The sequence below is a fragment of the Hypomesus nipponensis genome, chromosome 19, assembly GCF_054491055.1.
Source record: "Hypomesus nipponensis isolate SF chromosome 19, ASM5449105v1, whole genome shotgun sequence".
Classification (NCBI taxonomy): Eukaryota; Metazoa; Chordata; class Actinopteri; order Osmeriformes; family Osmeridae; genus Hypomesus; species Hypomesus nipponensis.
Genome location: NC_140379.1, coordinates 18,038,141 through 18,057,347, shown reverse-complemented (window position 1 = coordinate 18,057,347; position 19,207 = coordinate 18,038,141). Strand labels below are relative to the sequence as shown.

The 19,207-nt window shown below is 42.5% G+C and overlaps 1 protein-coding gene across 1 annotated transcript; it reads left to right on the top strand.

Annotated features, from left to right (window-relative positions):
* Positions 1 to 2,528: 2,528 nt before the first annotated feature.
* LOC146247306 (trace amine-associated receptor 13c) lies at positions 2,529 to 4,488 on the top strand. The gene is made up of 2 exons (XM_084682936.1): positions 2,529 to 2,823; positions 3,584 to 4,488. The coding sequence occupies exons 1-2, from the start codon at positions 2,529 to 2,531 to the stop codon at positions 4,486 to 4,488; spliced, it is 1,200 nt and encodes a 399-aa protein (XP_084539062.1).
* Positions 4,489 to 19,207: the final 14,719 nt, after the last annotated feature.

The window sequence follows — 19,207 nt, the reverse complement described above, 5'->3', positions numbered from 1 at the left end:
GAAAGAGGGGGGTTTGAAGCGGAGAGTCAGAGCAAGCCTGTTTCTGTACGATGTCCCTGGCTTGCTGCTGATCCTCAGGAGATCTGGGAATACAAGAATCTTCTTCTGTCCAACCATCTCATCTCCAGGCTATTGGATTCTACTGTAGACTGACTGGGATGGCCTTTATTGACCAATACTGGACTGTATACTTGTCTTTATTGGAGGCAGAAGAGGAATTTTACTAAGCAGAGTTGCAAATATGCAGGTGAGAAAGCTTAGTTTATGGTAAATACTTGTTTTACCTACTGGTTATGGTTCTCTTAAAATACATATTTGTTAAAAATGGTCTTGCACAAAAAATATATCAACTCCAGTTAATTTCTTTTGTGAGCTTTTGTTCCCAAAAATTATGGCTGAGATTTTAAACAAATAATTTAGATTGAAGATAATGAATCATAAAGTATTGCTGTCTACAGCATCAGAGGACAACTGCAGGTATCACCAAAGAGCATAATGAGTATGGACCAAAAGAAGCTTACTGCTTACTTTTGCTTTGTGATATTTAACAAATTTTCAAAACATACACAAACACACACAACACATGAGCGTGCACATACACACACACACACACACACAGGATAGGTTGATTCCTGCGTTTCTGTTCCTCTTGAGCCGCAATTAGACACCACTCTAACTAAAACATAGACATACATACATACATACATACATACATACGTACGTACATACATACATACATACATACATATGGTTAAACACAAGCAGCCGACAGCAAAATGAATCCATATATCTATAAAGATAATACATTTATATTTGGTTTAAGGGTTCACATCAGGCTTCACATTTGGGTTCACAGTATTATGTAAAATGTAAAAAGAAAGGTCAGACAGAGGTGAGAGAATGAGGTGTGAAAAGATGGCAATGGTTAGAGATGTTACCGTGTAAGGTGAAGAGGGAAATAGACGAGTTTGTAAATGTTGCCATTTAAAAACGACATAAAATAAAAAATATTCATTTGGCAAACATAAAATTCTATCAAAAGCAACATTTATTTGCAACATCTTGATCTGCAGTCAAATGCTCTACCACTGAGCCATACCCCTACCCAAAACACAAAGGCTGTTGCGTCTTAAGATCACTGAAGCTGGATTGGGAGGAGTGAATTCACTTAACAATTCTGACAATTCCACATGTCAATTAGCCTCTTGTTTGCACTGCATAACAATTATAATGCTGGGAAAAAAGATTGATGTTTTGAGCTCAGCTAATTGTGTGTGCTCGCATCCGTGTGTCTGCTTGCCAGCATGTCTGTGTTTAGTCCTGTCAGAGCCAAGCTTTGTGCCTGAGGTGAGGCAGAGGCCTACAGGGGAGACTTGCCCCTGTCTTCTCTCCTCTGGTCTCAACCTCAGACCCAGAGCATTTGAAAGAGAGCTATGTACTGTACAGTCTGTGATGTCTCCCAACAGTGAATATATCACTTTGGATAGTTGTGCATTTCCAAATGTTAAGACATGGAGGATGCTGTACACACAAACACACACATGCGCCAATACAGATGTACAGTATACTTTGACTGTTTTGACCATTTAAATAATTCATCCATAAATCCATTCCTGTCATTATGGAAACTCAAGAGGTGTTCAATCCTCCCTGAATTGACCTTTGTGTCAATGAGGTGTTTGTCAGTTGGTGAAAGTAATGATGTCTCTTCTCCAAAAAGGTGGAAGCTTACCTCTGTCTTTGTGATGTTATAAACGTTCCTCCTTTCACATGCCTCCCTGTAGTAATAGTGGTGGTCAGAAACCATGGTAACCCTATCAGCTCAGCCTGCCTGTCCTGTCCCATTGCCTTTTGTTTTCTGAAGCTCTGTCTCTCCAGATCTCTTCATGCTGTCTGGTGGAGTGAGTAGGGTGGGAGACTGAGTAACCTGGGTTGGTTTAATTGTCAGATAAAAGAAATATTTGGAACTGAGCACGGAGTCTAGGGACTGTTTGAGCTGTCTACCAACATCACGTTAACTGCTGACAGGTTTAGAACACAAGCATGGCACACACAAAAAACAGGATTCAGAGTATTGTTCACTGTATTTTGTACATTAGGTCCTCAGTCTTTACAGAAAAACTGGTGGGGTAAGATATTGTGGACCATTTGTTTACATTTCAGGTGGTTGACAGAATAATGAATACACACACCATGCCTAATTAGAGAAATTTGACAGTACGATATGTAAACCAAAAAATAGTGTGGACTTTTGGTCCAAAACAACTGGTTGGATCCACTGTGGTGTAAGAAGCATGGATGTATCTTCTGTTGAATACACCTTATTGCCATGATTCAAAGTCTATTCATGTTTGAGCTTAACTGTTTATCATCATTATCATCATATTATCATCACATCTCCCTCTCTTTCTACCCATGCAGAAGGATCTTCAAGCCCAGGCCAGGGGGTCCAAGGGAGGACTGTCTTAGGACTGTCTCTGCCACCCACCTTCTCCCAGGTCGAGAGCTGTGTCCTGGGGCCTGTCTCCATGACCGCCCTGCTGGCTAACCTCAGTCTCCCCGGGACTCTGTTGGGCCTGACAAAGACAGATAGCACCCCCAACCTAACAGGGCCTGTAGAGTTATCACAAACAGTGGGGAGAGGAGAGCTAGGGGGCTCACTAGCCCCTCTCTGTACCTTCTGCTGCTGTGGTCTCCTGAATCGCACCCTAGCAGTTGTCTTCATGGTCAGTCTGGCCTTTGCCATAGTGGTGGGGAACGTGGTCACACTCACGGTCTTCATGCAAACACGACAGTCCCGGACGCCACAAGGATACCTAAAAGGTACAGTTGGTAGTGTAACTCGGTGATGCACTCATTCCCACTCATAACTCAGTGAATTTAGGGGAGAATTTGTAGATTTTATTTGACTCAGTTCTTTAAGGTCTCAAGTGTTCATGAAAAATGTTATTACGTCTTTTGTGTCTTTGTCTAGCTTATAGATCAGCAGCAAATATTCTCCATCATGGTGGTTTCAGGCCACCATGATGGTCCCACCTGGGACATTTAACATTGGAACATTGTAGTCACGTTATTTGCAAATTTTTTGCGCAGTGTTTGCACATACAGATGTTTTCTTTGATCTTTCACAACCTAAATCCCTGTTTGGCAACATTCCTCCACAATGAACAACTGGAGGGGAAATTAGTTATCCAAACTCTACATTCACTGAATTAATTCAATGTTTTGAGTAGAATATGCAGGAGTGTTTGTTGTTAAAAGCACAGCTAAATCAATAGGCTGTTAATGAGTCACAAATGGTTTTCTGGCTCAATCAAAAACTAATTTGGCCACATTCCATAAACACAGACACCCCTCCAAAACCCCCAGCTTCTCTTGTTCATAATATTTATACAGAAAACACTACACTCACAACCAAACTGTGTTTGCACTGATTACCGTAGATCAGCTGCATTGTGGACAGCATCGTGCCTCAATGTATGTGTGTCTCAATATAAATGACATTTCTTGAAAGGATTCCAGGGCAGCGTTTATGTGTGTTTGTCTGTGTGTGACTCTCTTGTCACCCTTGTCCTTCCCACAGTATCTCTGGCCATAGCCGACATGATGGTGGGAGTCCTGGTGGTTCCTTTCTCTGTCTACACAGAGATCTCCCTGATGGTGACCAGCAGCCCACCAATCTGGTACCAGGGGGGGTCCACCCTGTCCTCGCCCTTGTCTCTGGGTGGACTGACTGCACCCTGGCAGCCCTGTATGCTTATTGGCCCAGTGTTTGCTGGCTGTACGTTTGTCTCCATCAGCACCATCTTCCTGATGACAGTAGAACGCTGCATTGCAATCCTGCGCCCCCTCCACAAGGATGCCCTGGTGACCAGGCGTCGCACCCTGCTCCTCATCCTCTTTTCCTGGGCCGGCTCCTTCATGCTGGCCATGGCCCCCCTCATTCTCAGCAACAACTTCACCCTGGAGTACAACGAATGCAGCCGCATGTGTAACTATGCCCCCAGGTTGTTGGGAGGAGAACTACCGCCGGATGCCAACATCTTATTACTGTTTCCAGCCTTTGATTTCATCCTGCTGGGGGTAACACTGGCCGTCAACATCCTCTCCTTCACCAGCATTCGCCGGTACACCCGCAAACGCAAACTCCTGTCAGAGGGAAGTCTAGGGGGAGATGGGGGAGGAGGGGGAGGAGGAAGCGGGGGAGGGTGCCCCCACAGACCCTCTTTCTCGGACATCAAGGCGGCCAAGACCATCGGCATCCTGACGTTTGCCTTCACAGCGTCGTTTTCTCCAATCGCTGTGTTTGTGCTGGGGAATGTGGTGGGCTACATCTGGTGTAACTTCTCTTTCTTTGCCTTCTGGATTCTGACCGGGAACAGCTGCTGCAATGTCATCATCTACAGCGTCAGGGACCAGCGTTTTAGGAAGGGCGTCACACTGCTCTTCCAGAGAGACCACTCGCCTCCGCACGGTGAGAAGAACTGAGGGGAGAACAGGGCTTTTACACAGCCACACTTCTCCATCACACCCCTCCACCCTTGCACCTCTTCTGCTCCCTAGAGATGAGTGGGGTGTTGAGACTATCCCCCCACCTCCCTCTTCGGAGAGGGAAAATGATAAGGGACCAAGCTACAGTTAGCATCCGAACGCCTCCACCCCAGCCAGCATTACTGCCACTGCTGCTCTAACACCACCCAAGCCCTTCCTTCACTCCCTTGACTCGAACCATTTGCCCATCCCCCTTTCATGTCCCTCCATCCTCTTTCTCCCTTCGAAGTCATTTAAAATCTAGTCATAGAACTGTGAGGCAAATCGCAACCTGTAATTATCTTACAGCCAATGACTGTGTATTCTGAGCAAGGTACTAGACCCTGCTATTGGGCTTTACTATGAAGAGGGCTTCTACAGGCATTTCACTTCAGGGACCAACAACCGAACACTCAGACTCAGTCTTTGCACCGTGTCTGACTCATTCATATTTGGAGAAATAGATGTCTGTGACACAAAGGGTGTGTGACAAGATGGTAAGAAGCCATTAAAAGTCTTATTTACACAACAGCGCAAAATGGCAATCTTGTTTGAGTAAGGCAAACATGCTACATGCAATAGTGTGCAGACCATTCAATTGTCACATAACAAATATTGCAGTTTGCATGGGCTTCCATTTTGTATTCAGTAGCTCGGGTAATATAGTTTTTTAGATAATAAATCATACTTAATTCTCTAACTCAACTGTCTGGAGACCGCTTTGTTTGTGAGAACATGCACTTTATCATGGTGGATGAGTAATATAAAAACATTTGTTTCCTTGTGTTAATTTTGGAATTGACTGCTTTTTATTTTTGCATCTGAATTTATTTTTATTAAATCAATCTGTAAATTGGAGGATAAATTGTCTATGCCAAATTAAGGAAACACAGAAAGGCATAGAGAAAGGGGAAATCACCCAATTGTAGAAGCTGTGTGTTTTGTTCTGACTGACAGTTACTTAGTAAGACCAAACCAATATGAATCTAATACCAGTCAATCTCAGTCACTGTTATATTCATATTGGTTCAAAAGGGGCTACATTAAAATCACCTTCTTATAAAATAATAACCGCTACTACAGTTCATTTTACAGTGCAGTGAGTGATTTTCACACTTTATCACTTTGTGGATACAAAGAGTAATACATTCCAGGTTCTACTGTTGTTTTAGTATGTGATTTTATAAACTGCCACTATCTACAGTATCAGGGAAGAACACATGACACATTGATCACTTATTCAGAATACTTCTAGAAACACAAACTAATACATCTGAATGAATGTGAAAAGTGGCAGTCAAATTTGAATTTCTCTATCCGCTTGGTATTTATTATTGAAACTATCCTTGTTATGAATAATGTAATGATTTATGCCATTACATGACATTAATTGTAAAGGATGTATTGTCATTTATTTTACAATAAAAATATATGTAATTTAGGACTTCCATCGACTTGGATGGATTATTGTACCAAGTGCATATTGTTGCTTTGATATTGAAACACTGTACAGAGTCTTGATCGTATTGCATTATTGACATGACTAATTTGGCAATAAATGCATTTGGAGGCACTTCATTTGTGGGTTTAATGCTGTTTAGCCACTGAGGGATATGTGTGTAGACAAGTCTAGCTGCTCTAATACGTACGGCCTCAGCAGCAGTTACCTAGCCTGGCTGCCAGCCCAACTTCTCCGCGCCCACAAAAAAATTTGGTCGGGAAGTTGGGTCTGGAGGGTCTCGTATTGGGAAACAACTACAGAAAACCAGAATCTGGGCGTACCAATTAAATTGCCAGGGCGGGCTTTCTACGATGATGGGCAGGTGATCAACAGTAACGTAATCACCCACGTCACGAAAGAGCGCTTAACCCTTGTGTTCTCCTCGGGTCATTCTGACCCATCAGTCATTGTGACCCACCGTTGTTTGCAACAACTTTACCGCATACAAAAACAAAATGAAGCATTTTCTTTTAATCGTTGGGCTGTCTCAGACCCCCCACATTGCGAAGGTGAAAATAAAATTATTTTTATTTGCTTTTGTGTAGGGTAAAATTGGGTAAACACAACAATGGTTCGTTATGAACCTTTTGGTCATGTGACCCGAAGGCAGCACAAGGGTTAAGTTGAATTCGTTTTGAACATAGACATAATAAAGAATAGACACCGCATCGAACGCTACTGGCGCTGACGAGACGTGGGGCCGCCATCTTGGAAAGGTCCGATCGCTCCACTCAGTGTAATCTGTTAGGTTGGGGCAATGAGCTGTCAGCACATTAATTAATCGTACCGCACTGAATACCAAACGGATTTTCACAGTTTTTTTTTGGCTGCAAAGGTCATACATGTAGCTATGATACAGGCCACATGTTTCGGCGTATTTTAATATTCATAGTGGGCCTTTCCTTTAAACCCTTTCCTGCCGGACCATTCAAATATGGGCATTAAAATGCCCATGGTTCCCGCGTCAATATCTTTGCCGTCCAATTGCCGATTTTATTTCTGAAAACTGCCAGATACTCATGACAACTTTAGCTCAAAGTACATGTCATTAGTTAGGGGTTAGCCTACTGGGAGGGGGAAATAAATGTATTGTCAGCAACGGGAGCCATTGTTTTCTAAGGCGGAGCCAGAGCGGAGATCATGGGAGATTGCCTTCGGTGTTAGATTCACAGCTTCGAATTGAAATCGGAGACGATATTATGAGTAAAGACAAGTTTCTTAATATGTGTTGTCAATATTGTCAATTAAAAGTCTAAACTTTTTACTTACAAAGAATTTGTTTGTGGGAGTGACGTGAGTTATTTGAGCAAAGAATTAGGCCTACGTGTCAGGCTTGGCCATTTTTGATAGGTAGCTATGACAGTAGTAGCACTGTTTAGCAGGCCCGTAAAGATTACCCCCGCAGTCCCCGCACCGCGGGGGGGCATCGCAGGGATGGGGGGCCTCCTCGCGTGGCAGGCCCCCCGTTTTTTTATTTTTTTATTCAATTTGAATTACATGGGATGTCTTAATGTCTTGTCTGTGTTTCCAGAGTTAATATAAAAATAAAGGAAAGTATATTTAATTGTGCTTTCTTTGTTAGCTAGGTAAGTGACATGACGAAGTAGGTCAGATGGTCACACAGACCGGCGAGCCCGCTGCAAATAGGTAGCTAACTGTAGCGTAGCGTAGGAAAAATGAAACGCACATTTAAAAGCGGTGCCCAAAAGCGGCATTCAAAACAGAACATTTCTGAATTAAATGCCAAACTTCCCAAAATTACACATTTCTTTTCGACTAGCCGGTGAAGGATGCACTCGTCTGCCAGAAGAGACAGGTATTGTACTTATTGCTATAGCTAACATTACTGTACCACGTAGCTAACGTTAGCCTATACTTTGACAGCTGTACTGCTCTGTGTTGTGCTTCCTAGCGTTAACAGAGCCTCCTTTCCAAGAGCCAGGAAAATTAGCCTTGCTCCTTTATTGACTTCCTATCCAGCTGACAACATTGAAATGGAGTGGAACTACAAAGAAGAGAAAGTAGAAAAAGTGCTTAATGATGAAATATATTACATAACTGACATTATTAGCAAACATGATAACGTATGTGACAGTAGTATCGTGCAGTTGCAGCGATTGCGTATGACTATTTAAACATACAAAAAACATAATCAAAGTTACAATAAGTCATTGTATTTCAGTTACATACATATTATGATCGTGTAAAACTTACAGTCATTGCTTTCTACAAGATTCACACGACAAAAAATGGCTCCATTTATGATTTAGAACACGCTAATAATAAAACACAACTCCATACTATCAAGTGTGCCTGGTGTTAGCCTGACGTTGTCATACTCATAATTCTAGTCAGAATATGAGTCTGAGAACTCTCCGTTGGGCTTTGACTACGGGGCGTGTTTCAAACGAGCCTAGAAAACAAATGCCTCTTCGCTCAATTGGATAGACCTACAACCAATCAGAGCAACATAATATGTTGTTTGTTCAAAACGAATTCAACTTAAGCGCTCTTTTGTGACGTGGGTGATTACGTTACTGTTGATCATCTGTCCATCATCGTATAAAGCCCGCCCTGGCAATTTCATTGGTACGCCCAGATTCTGGTTTTCTGTAGTTGTTCCCCAATACGAGACCCTCCAGACCCAACTTCCCGACCAAATTTTTTGGTGGGCGGGGAGAAGTTGGGCTGGCAGCCAGGCTAGCCTGGTGTAGCCACGGCCATCAAATTATTTCTGACAATACCCGTGACGGTCGCAAGCGCTAAAAGGTAATTTTCCAAGCTGAAACTGATCAAAACATATCTCAGAAGCTCCATGTCACAAGAGAGGCTGTCAGTTCCAGCCATCCTTAGCATAGAAAATGAATGTCCGTGCAGTTTAGATGTAAAGAGTGTGTTAAAAGACTTTGCACACAGATTTGCTAAAAGACGCGCACATGTGTAGGCTATTCACCTGCAAACCGTTTGAGCGTTTTTTTTTTATTGAATAAATTTTCCTCACAAGACAAGCTTGAGTTTTGATATCTTGCATTTATTACACGGCTCTTCAGAATGTTCCAAAAAGTTCAGTTGATCGCTTCGGGGTCCTGTTCGTCCCGTCGGTATTTGTATTACATTATCCGTTACATATGTGGTGGGGGGGGGGGGGCTCTCAGGCTTATTCTGCGGGGGGGGCTCATGTGTTACGGGCCTGCTGTTTAGCCTCGATTTTAGCAGCTTTCTGTGAAATTTGGAAAAACAACATGAACTTGCTAGATTATAGAAACTATAAGCTAAATGTACGTGCCTTTTTTGGCCAATTCGGTCGATTGTGGAAGAAGTACAAGTAGCCTACTATAGCGACGGCCCTGATGCCTACAGTCGGTACCACTTGTATAAAATTCGCTGGCCAATGTTTTCCAGTAATATCTGTTTTATTTCTACAATAGCATTCTTGTGTCAGTTGTGTCATCTAAGTCAGTGTTATGGAATATGACATATCAAGTTTCAGTTCATACCGGGTATACACCGGCCGGTGCAGTAAACATAGGGGGCTAGCTTGCTAGCTACAATTTCAGTACTGTACAGTAATATCAAAGATTCCCTATTCCCTCCATCAAAAACAGCTGTTTGAAATCACCTGTTGGAAGCGCTGTTGAGTGCTCGCTGAAAAGTCAACATTGCGTGCCACATTGCGAAACACACTTTCGCAGCGGCCAGCTTGCATAGTCATCTAACTAGACAACATTCCCAATCAGGGTGAACACTCAAATTATCATAACTATAGACAATAGTACGGTGGCCCTGAAGAGCAAACCACACCCCCTAATATGAGTACATCCCCCAAATGAAAACTAAAAAGAACTAAAAAGAAATAAGAAATTGATCGACAGAAATACAAAATGCAATAGCCTGACAGAGTTAAAAGCCTGTAGCAAATAGTAGGCTACTTATGCAAAGGCATAAATTGCGTGTTAAACATAAAAGTCGATAGCAAAACAACTATCCTTTTACGGTATAGGCTACAAGCTACAGCACTACAACTACTGGTTCCTTGTCCTGCTCCTATTTTCCTGTCAGTTTTCATCTCTTCATCCTCAAAAAGGTTTGTCTTTTGACCCTACCAGAATCAAACTTTTGCATAGTCTGAAGGAACCCAATGTTTTCTCTGATCAGTTTGGCACAGCATAAGGAGAGGTTGGAGAGACCAATTGTCTTGTCAGCTTGCCTGGAAACTGAAGAAACAAGATCTGGGAGCACATGTGCCCTGCAGGCAGTGGCAAGACTTACTGCAAAAGCAACAGTAATTATAATACAAGCTTGTATTATAATTAACAAGAGCACAAAGCTTTGCTGCAATGTCATCTGATAACTAAAAAATTGAATTATGTCACATGATAGAAATTAGATCAATGACCTATCACCATCAGTATTGGATGTAATTCAATAAATCATATAATGCATGTCCCTAAACTGAACACAGGAGGAAGTCATTGAGTCCACAGTAAACTGAGGAAGCCTTCCCTCTTTATGTTGGCTTCTCCATTAGTGGTGAAGATAAGGAGGATTTAATAGATAATAGATCAAGCACTGAGTAATACATTTTGTTATATATATATATATTATATATATAAAAGTGTTTGTATACATTTTCAGATACTGTCAGATACATGCTTTATCTTTTTTGTCTGGTTGTTGTTGGGAAAGCGGAGAATAGGGGGGGATAGAGGAAGTGATTAGGGAGGGTGTTGTTGAGAAGAGAGGTATGAGGAGGGAGTGATGGATATAGTGAGACGGAAGGAGAGAGAGGATGATATCTGTCTGATATCAGGGCCGGGAGAGGAGATGTGATTGGAGAGGGGGAAGAGATGGCTGAGTGGTGAGGGAGTCGGGCTAGTAATCAGAAGGCCGGATCGATTCCACGCCGTGCCAAAATGACATTGTGTCCTTGGGCAAGGCACTTCACCCTACTTGCCTCGGGGGAAATGTCCCTGTACTTACTGTAAGTCGCTCTGGATAAGAGTGTCTGCTAAATGACTAAATGTAAATATGATGAAAGCATATCCTCCAGCAATTCCAGGAAATAAGTGATATGACACATGCATGTGACGTACATTTAGATACACTTGGCAATAATACAGAGAAGAAATGAGAGAGAGAGAGAGAGAGAGAGAGAGAAGAGACACACAGGAAGCGATATAATAAGCGAAAGACAGAGATGGTTGATGGGAGAGGTAGAACAATAAAGGAAAGACATGTAATGACAGATAGTAAAAGAGAGAGGCTCATATACTTGCACAGGGAGATGCCCTCAGAGGCATACTCTGATCTTAAATTTTCATTACAAACTTGCTTCCTCTCACTCACTCACTCTGAAAACAATTAGGTGGTTCACAAATTGGTTTAGTGTGACCAGAAGGACTTCTGTTAGTATGAGTTGAGTTGATCTGCAGGGCATATTTAATCAATAACAGAGTGCTACTCTGTGTTACTCCTGCTCATAATGTGGTGGGTAAACTGGTTCTCTGGTCTTTCTCTCAGCTGAGTGTAAGCTATGAGAATGACATATTGATTAATTTCCTCATGCCTTTCACAGTTGCAATATAAACAGTCTGAGAGTTTGAGACAGTTTGTGATACACTACCTGGTACGTGGTTCATGTCTTGTATACATTCTAGTGGTGTTGCTCTTCAGAGAGCTTACGTAAGAGTTAGGTCAACTATTATCCACAGGTGGTAGCGTCCTAGGAAGGCAGACAAATGTAATTTTCATGGTGACTGCACATGTCAAGAAGAGAAGTTGCCAGGTCTTGTTTGTCATCTTTGTGTGATCAAGCAGACAGAGGTGGCAGATATAGAACAGATATCTGATAACTGACAGAACATATTCGTGCAATGACATGTAGATTCTAACACCTGCTGTGAGATGGCAAAGCTTTGATGCACTTAGACCTTGAGAATATTTGTTCAGTGGATTCAAATGAATAGTTAAGATATTGTCCTCCTATCACTTAGCAGTCAGGGTACGGTAAACACTACAATCCAGCAAAAAACGTTTTGAACAAAATGGAAATGCTGTGGTATCATGCACAATATCAGTGGTATAATTTAATAATTTTGTGTTTTTCCCGTGTGCATCCCTGTTTACCCTGCCCTCTTGTCTTTTCTGTCTGTCTACCTGGGTATGTCTATGTCTACGTGTTGGGCATGGCTCCTGTATTACAGTCCTTCTCGAGTCTCTCTCCCTTTTTCCTGGTTCCCTACACACCTGTGTCTCATTCCAATCAGTCATTTATTGCCTATTGGGACCCCCCTGTCCACCATATGTGTCTGCTTCCTTGGCCAGTCTGAGTAGTCCTTCATCTTCCATATTTTCGGTTAAAGAAATACATGTTATTCCTTTCATGCTGCCTGCGTTTCTCTGAATTTGGGTCCACCAGATCTTCTACACCTAAATGAATAATTTGACAGGTCAGTTTAACCAATCAGGTGTCCAAAACGGTATGTAACTTGTGTGAAAATAAGTCTTAAATTACAGAGAGATTAGGACAATCTTACTTCACCAACTTTGCCAAAGTCTCATATCAGTCACCTATCAACACCTTTTACTCTGGAAGACAAAGTTGGGAATTCTGCAATATGAAAAATGTCAGAGTAATAAGCATACGGTAGACATGAGTGAGTAGACTCGCGTTACAAACCAAAACATCAATGGAAATCCTTGTTATTAGCCTACTGTAACATACCGTATTTTTCGGAAATAAATAAGTGGCTTTGTCCCAAGATCTCCACAGACCGTGCAGCTAATGTAATTCTCAACACTTGAACCTGGGCTTATTACTTGAAAGACATATCATTTTCTACAGTGTTGTCTCAGTTACATTATCAGGGCTTGGAAATACAGTTATTTGCTAGGCCATGACATGTCATAATAGGTTCTATAAGTCAAACAGCTGCACCCAGTCACAGCGAAATGTTATTCTAGCCTATATCACAGACATCCCAAGTTGCAGAAATTCATCCCCCCCGAAACGCTTTCATGACGCGCGACATGCGCCTATCTCTAAAATAAATGACAATTTCACAGTCTCTTGCTCGCTCGAAATACAAAATCCCCGATTTCCGGGAGATTGTATAGCATTTGCGGGCGTCAGGGAGCCGCTATTGAAATGCGGGAGACTCCCGGACCTTCCGGGAGACTTGGGATGTCTGATATCAAATCACATTTATTTGTATAGCCCTTTTTACACGCAAGCATGTCACAGAGGGCTTCACATACGCTCATAGAACTGCCCCTCAACCAACCTAAACCCTCAAGGAAGACAAGGAAAAACTCCCAGAAAAACTCCCAACCGGAGAAAAAATGGAAGATATAACCTACAGCTTGCAAACTAGCACTAGCATTGCTACAATGGATCATTTAACTTCGGTAGTGTAACCAAGCTCTTTGTACGTTTGTTTTAGATACAATTTTATGGTCGTTCAAAACTTGTATTTTCCCACTGCTATTCTTGACATCGCCGTTCGAACAACAATAGGGTAGTTACATTACGCTACATTATCCAGTAGCCTAACTTTTAAAAATGGTTTGTGTGGGGAAATGGAGGGTATGAATTTAGGTTAGTTTTCATAGGCTACTGTTAACAATTACATAGCTATGATAATTATACACAGATAGTTTAAATTGAGATACATGCCTGATGCCTAAACATTTGAAATCACAAACTACCATAGTCATACAATGGTGTGTAGAATAGGCCTATCAAAGCATTGTTCATCATTGTTTAATGCACTAGGCTAAATGTTGTAGCCTATGTAGGCTATTTAAGTTGATTTTCTGTCTCTGAAATGATAACAACCTGTTGATAAAAGGCATGGCGGCCCATCATACAACCCAATTCCCATCATATACCCCAATTCCTCTTTTAAAAAGTCCACATGCAGTAGTTAGCTAGTTAGTTGCTTTGCTTAGCCTGGCTGCCAGCCCAACTTCTCCGCCAAAAAATTGGTCGGGAAGTTGGGTCTGGAGGGTCTCGTATTGGGAACAACTACATAAAACCAGGATTGGGAAGGACCAATGAAATTGCCAGTGCGGGCTTTATACAATGATGGACAGATGATCAACAGTAAAGTTAAATCAACAACGTCACGAAAGAGCCCTTGGGTTGAATTCGTTTTCAACAAACAACATATTACGTTGCTCTGATTGGTTGTAGGTCTATCCAATTGAGCGAAGAGGCATTTGTTTTACGAGTTTGGTTGAAACACACCCCGTAGTCACAGCCCAACGGAGAGTTTTCAGACTCATATTCTGACTAGAATTATGAGTATGACAACGTCAGGCTATGCTTTGCTATCATCAGGTGAAAAGTCTGACTCCGAAGTGCGCCGTCACTTTGACACAGGGGCGGTTCTACACGGGGGCCATGTCCCTGGCCCCCTTCTTTTTTTACACGTTTTTCTTCTTCCAGTAGTCATCATGAAACGAGGAAGGAACATGGCAGCCTTTTTTGCCCCAGTAAATACTTAAGTTTGAGAGACATATCAAGGTATTGAGAGAGCTGAGGAGCTGGAAGAAGGAGAGCCAGAGCCGAGTATGATTTTAATGTAAAGCAAAATAAAAATATTTAATGTTTAAATAATGGAAACTAAATTATAAATTAACGAAAATTATATTTAATGTGCCCCTCTGATTAAAAACTGACTTTGGCAAAAAATTGACGTCGGCAACGAGTAGCAGAATAATCACACACTCAGATGGGTTTCAGGACTAAGCGGAGGCAGATGGATGGATGCAAAAGTGAATATCTCTCTGTTCTCTCTCTCTCACTCACACACAGTCTCTTTATTATTCTTTTGGTCTTGACTCCAAAGTTTCTGGCCTGGGGGGTATTCCAGGTAGCGGGTTTAACAAACTCTATGCCTAACCCTGAACTCTGAGTTGAGTTACTCTAAAATGGGAAAATCCGAAAACTCGGTTCCAGAAAAGCTGATTTGAATTTGCTAACTCAACTTGTAGTACGTCAACTCAGTTACGCGCGGACATGAGAACTATTAAAAGCCAACATTAATCCGATAATACGATACACCATATGGCACCTTACGACAAAAAAAATTGTCCTACTTCACCACGCTTTAGATATACGTTTTATTCCGTGTTTATGGTCAATCTGAGCACATATTCCGGAAAAAAAAGCAACACGGCTGTAGCAGCGTAGCCTATACAATTGACGTGTTAAGTCAATGCATAGCCTACATTTGAATGCAATAGCCAGTCCATACATTGAACATTAAACCCCTCTGTCCGTTAATATTACAGGAGAAAAAGTGGTGCACTTAATAAAATACCATGTTCAATGTTAGGTATGGAGTCAGGTGGCTGATCGGTTAGGGAATCGGGCTTGTAATCGGGCTAGTAATCTGAAGGTTGCCAGTTCAATTCCCGGCCGTGTCAAATGATGTTGCTCTGGATAAGAGCGTCTGCTAAATGCCTAAATATAATGTATTCATCAAAGAATTAAAGCACATCAAATCGCAGTCTTAAAATTGTCTCCCGGCGTATAACTAAGCAAATACAATTTGGTTCGAGATCGCTCGGCTGAACCAGGAAAGGATATCCCATGTCTGCCAATGTTAGCAGGCTCCGAAAGTGGGAGGGGATAGGTAGAAACGCAGAGTTTGGCATGAAAAGCCTGCTAGCGAGCAGGTTAGTTTCAAGGAGTAAGTTACCATGGAAACAAAAGGTTTCCTTATCTCTCTTTTTGGAACGGAAACCTTGAAGTAAGCCTCTTTTCAGGGTTAAACAGCTCAAAGTTTTCACTAAACCCGCTACCTGGAATACCCCCCAGGTCACTGTCTCCCAGATCTGGAATCACAAAGCTGAGGTCACTGGGGTGTGTTGCAGGGGTCATTTGTAGTGTGATGTTTGTTTAGGTCACGGTATGGCACTGTTGTTCCTTTTTCTCAGACTCTGTCATCAGATCCACGTGCAGACAACTCCACACACCTACACAGTACAAACATACACACACACACACATGCACTGTTTGGATTCCAAATGGAAATTAGTTCTGCATTTTGAGAAAAAAATGCCGTCAGCAAGGAGACAGTATAGGACAGTGTGAGAGCCATGGTATTTGAACAGTCTGTTTGGTTATTTTAATCTCTCTACTGACCCTCCTAATGAATTTGTAATTGTTTTGCAAATGTTCTTGAGGGGACACGTGTGTCAGAACTAATAAAGTGCACACCTGTGGCTCTGCTCTGTTTTTGGCTCTGGCAGAGGCCCAGTCTGTCAGGTGGCTGGGAGGATGACAGGGGCACAATGGGCTGTGGAGCATCTATAGGCTATGGCCCATGACCACATTGAACTGAGAGAAAAATTACCTTTTGGCCGGGAGTTTTGCCTCAACATTCCTGCCATCCTGCCCCTTCTCCCCCAGTCACATACGTCACAGTCATTGGCTCAACCACCCTTTACCCACTTCTGTCCGCCCATACTCATCCTCTCCACCTCTACCTCCTTCTTGCTCCTCCGCCTTATTCACGTCAACTTGATTATTCAGCCAGCCCTCAGGCGGTGACCACAGCTAGCCTGGGAGCAGCGCTGCGGAACATCTCCCCCTCCACGCCCAGCCTCACACCTGTCACTCATGCCTGTGGTCCAGGCCCACCAGGTAAGCACGCTGCTGACAGCTAAGAATATACTAACGTATCCCTACTGCCACATGGACAAGTGGACAATATGATAAATACGTCAACAACCGTGTTTTTCCTTATCCACCCTTTTCCCTCCTTCCTATCATCATCCTCGTTCTAAGCCTCTCTCATGGTAAGGTTCCGATGGTGTCCATTCACTCAGCATTGACAATGGAGCTACTCAACGAAAAGCAATCTACTACATTTTAACCTGTAATATATCGACACTCCCTGTATCTCTGGGTAGCCCTATTCTTTTCTTGCTACAATAGCTATCCTGTTTGAGCTACACCTGTCTACTGATCTCCATATGAGTCATACTCTCCAGGGCTAATGGCCCTTATGGCTTTGCTGTATGGCTCTGTGCTGAGGTTATGTGTGTTTGAAGTTTACTTCTATCAGCTGTTATGCAACAACCAAAATATCTGCAGGACACAGGTAAATAAAGACGAAATGGAATCCTAGTATTAGGGGCTAATTCCACAACAAGTCATGACATAGCATGCTGATTCATGCCTGGTGCTCTTAAGTGTATGTCCCCAGATATCACCCAGTAGCGAGTAGAATCAGGGCATGCACTAGAATGCCAAGTGCACCCCAAATTTCTCTCTATGATAAGACCACGAACACCCACTTACTTCAGAAAAAAAAAATGGTGAATGCACTCGAGTAGACGTCTGAGTTTTATAGTTTGTGTGTGTGTGTTTTTTGAGTGTAATGGTATTGCAGATCCTAGTGTCTTCTCCCAGATGGCTGTTATAAAACCAGAGACCCAGCCTCTGGCTATTGGCAGTCACAGGTGTGACAAGGGGGAGGCTATGCCTCACACACCTCCCTGACAAAGCCCATTATGCTCTCTTGATGAAAGCGTGCACACACACACACACACACTTCTGGACCGTTGTTAAACAGTCTGGCACTAAGAATGCTACTGCTGATCCTGATGAATATGAATGAGGTGCTTATAAGCATGCTGCCAATCCACGCCTACATTTGTCTATGCATTGGATCTCTTTTTTTCTCTATGTGTGCCCGCCTCCTGAAGACAACAAATCCAGATGTCAAATTCTGCCATGTGATATCGGAATGTGTAACTTGCCTATATGCAGTCAACAGAGCCTACAAAAGAAAAGTGTAGCAGAAGATGGAGTTGCACCCCGTTCTCTAACACTATGCTGACTACTGTCAATTATCAGGTACACAGATACAGTAGATAGAAAATACAAGGCTTGTACAGCTCACTTCTCAAAGGCACTCTTGGCTCCTACTTTATGACACGGCGGAAGATGAAGAGACAGCATTTTCTTTACGTGGGTGATCAAAGACCTAACAGTGAGAAGCTTCCTTTGATATGGTTATCACCATATCTAAATGCAAAGATGAGTGCCTACAAGACCAATAATTGACAAGATCTCTCTCCCTCTTTTTAAAGTTCAGGGGAGTTACTATACTAGTTACTACTAAGTTAAACTGTGGTTCGTTGGCTTGGATCTTCTATGGTCATTGTTCACATCCAGAAGATCACAAATATAACATTCTACTTCATGCTGTGAAAAAGGGGAAGCGGAGTCTAAAGAATATCTCATAAATGTCAAAATAAATATTCCCTTGACTGCTTGATTGGACTGAGAGGAGGAGAAGAGCAAAGAAGGAGAAAATGAAAGACCATTCCAAATGAGATGGCCTATTTGAATATACAAGCCCCCCCGAGTACCATTAGCAATTAATATGGGACAAAAGCGTACGTCCATACTGTGGCGTGGATTAGAGGCTTGTGGGGAAGACTTGAAGAACAAAAGCGGAAAATCAAACGCTTAAATTAACTAGCTCGTTTTCTTTTTTCTCGTGTTATTTTGCATGGTCTAGGAACAGAGAGCAGCTGTTGAGCATAGTCAACATGATTTGTTTACAAGCTTTGCATGCAGATCTGAGTAGAAGAGAGCAAGAGTGTGAACCCGTGCACATGTGAGAGTGTTTGTGTGTTATGTGTATGAGTGAGGACAGAGAGGCGGGGTGAGGCTTAATGCCATGGGGGTTCAGCTTCAATTCCGTGGCCTGGGGCCTGTCACCAAGAAGCAACTCCTTACCACAGCTGCTGCCCACAATGGCCTGAGATGCACCATCTGGGAGAAGGGAAGACTAGAAACCTTTAAAAGCCTTTCCATTAGCTATGACCAAATGCAGTTTAGCGCTTATTGGAACAAGACCCTTGTATATCTTCTTTCCTTCCCCACACGACCACCACACTCAGACAAGGCAGGGAGGAGTTTAGTGACTAGTGGAAAAGTGTGTTGGGTGTGTGTTTTCAACAAGTTTTGTTTACAAGGTTTGCATGCAGGTCGGAGTAGAAGTAAACATACTGTATGTCTCTGTGTGCTTGTATCTGGCCTTCCATCAGTCACCACATCCTCCAATAATCCTGCTTTTGGGGAACAACGGGAGGTGAAGCAGTGCTATCTATCTATATATCTGTGGAGACTAGATCTCCGGATGGTATAGA

Excerpts from the sequence above, each read along its gene's own strand:
- LOC146247306 (XM_084682936.1), top strand. The coding sequence starts at position 2,529 with ATGACCGCCCTGCTGGCTAACCTCAGTCTCCCCGGGACTCTGTTGGGC. Across the intron at positions 2,824-3,583 it reads GCCACAAGGATACCTAAAAG|TATCTCTGGCCATAGCCGAC; the intron begins GTACAGTTGGTA and ends TCCTTCCCACAG.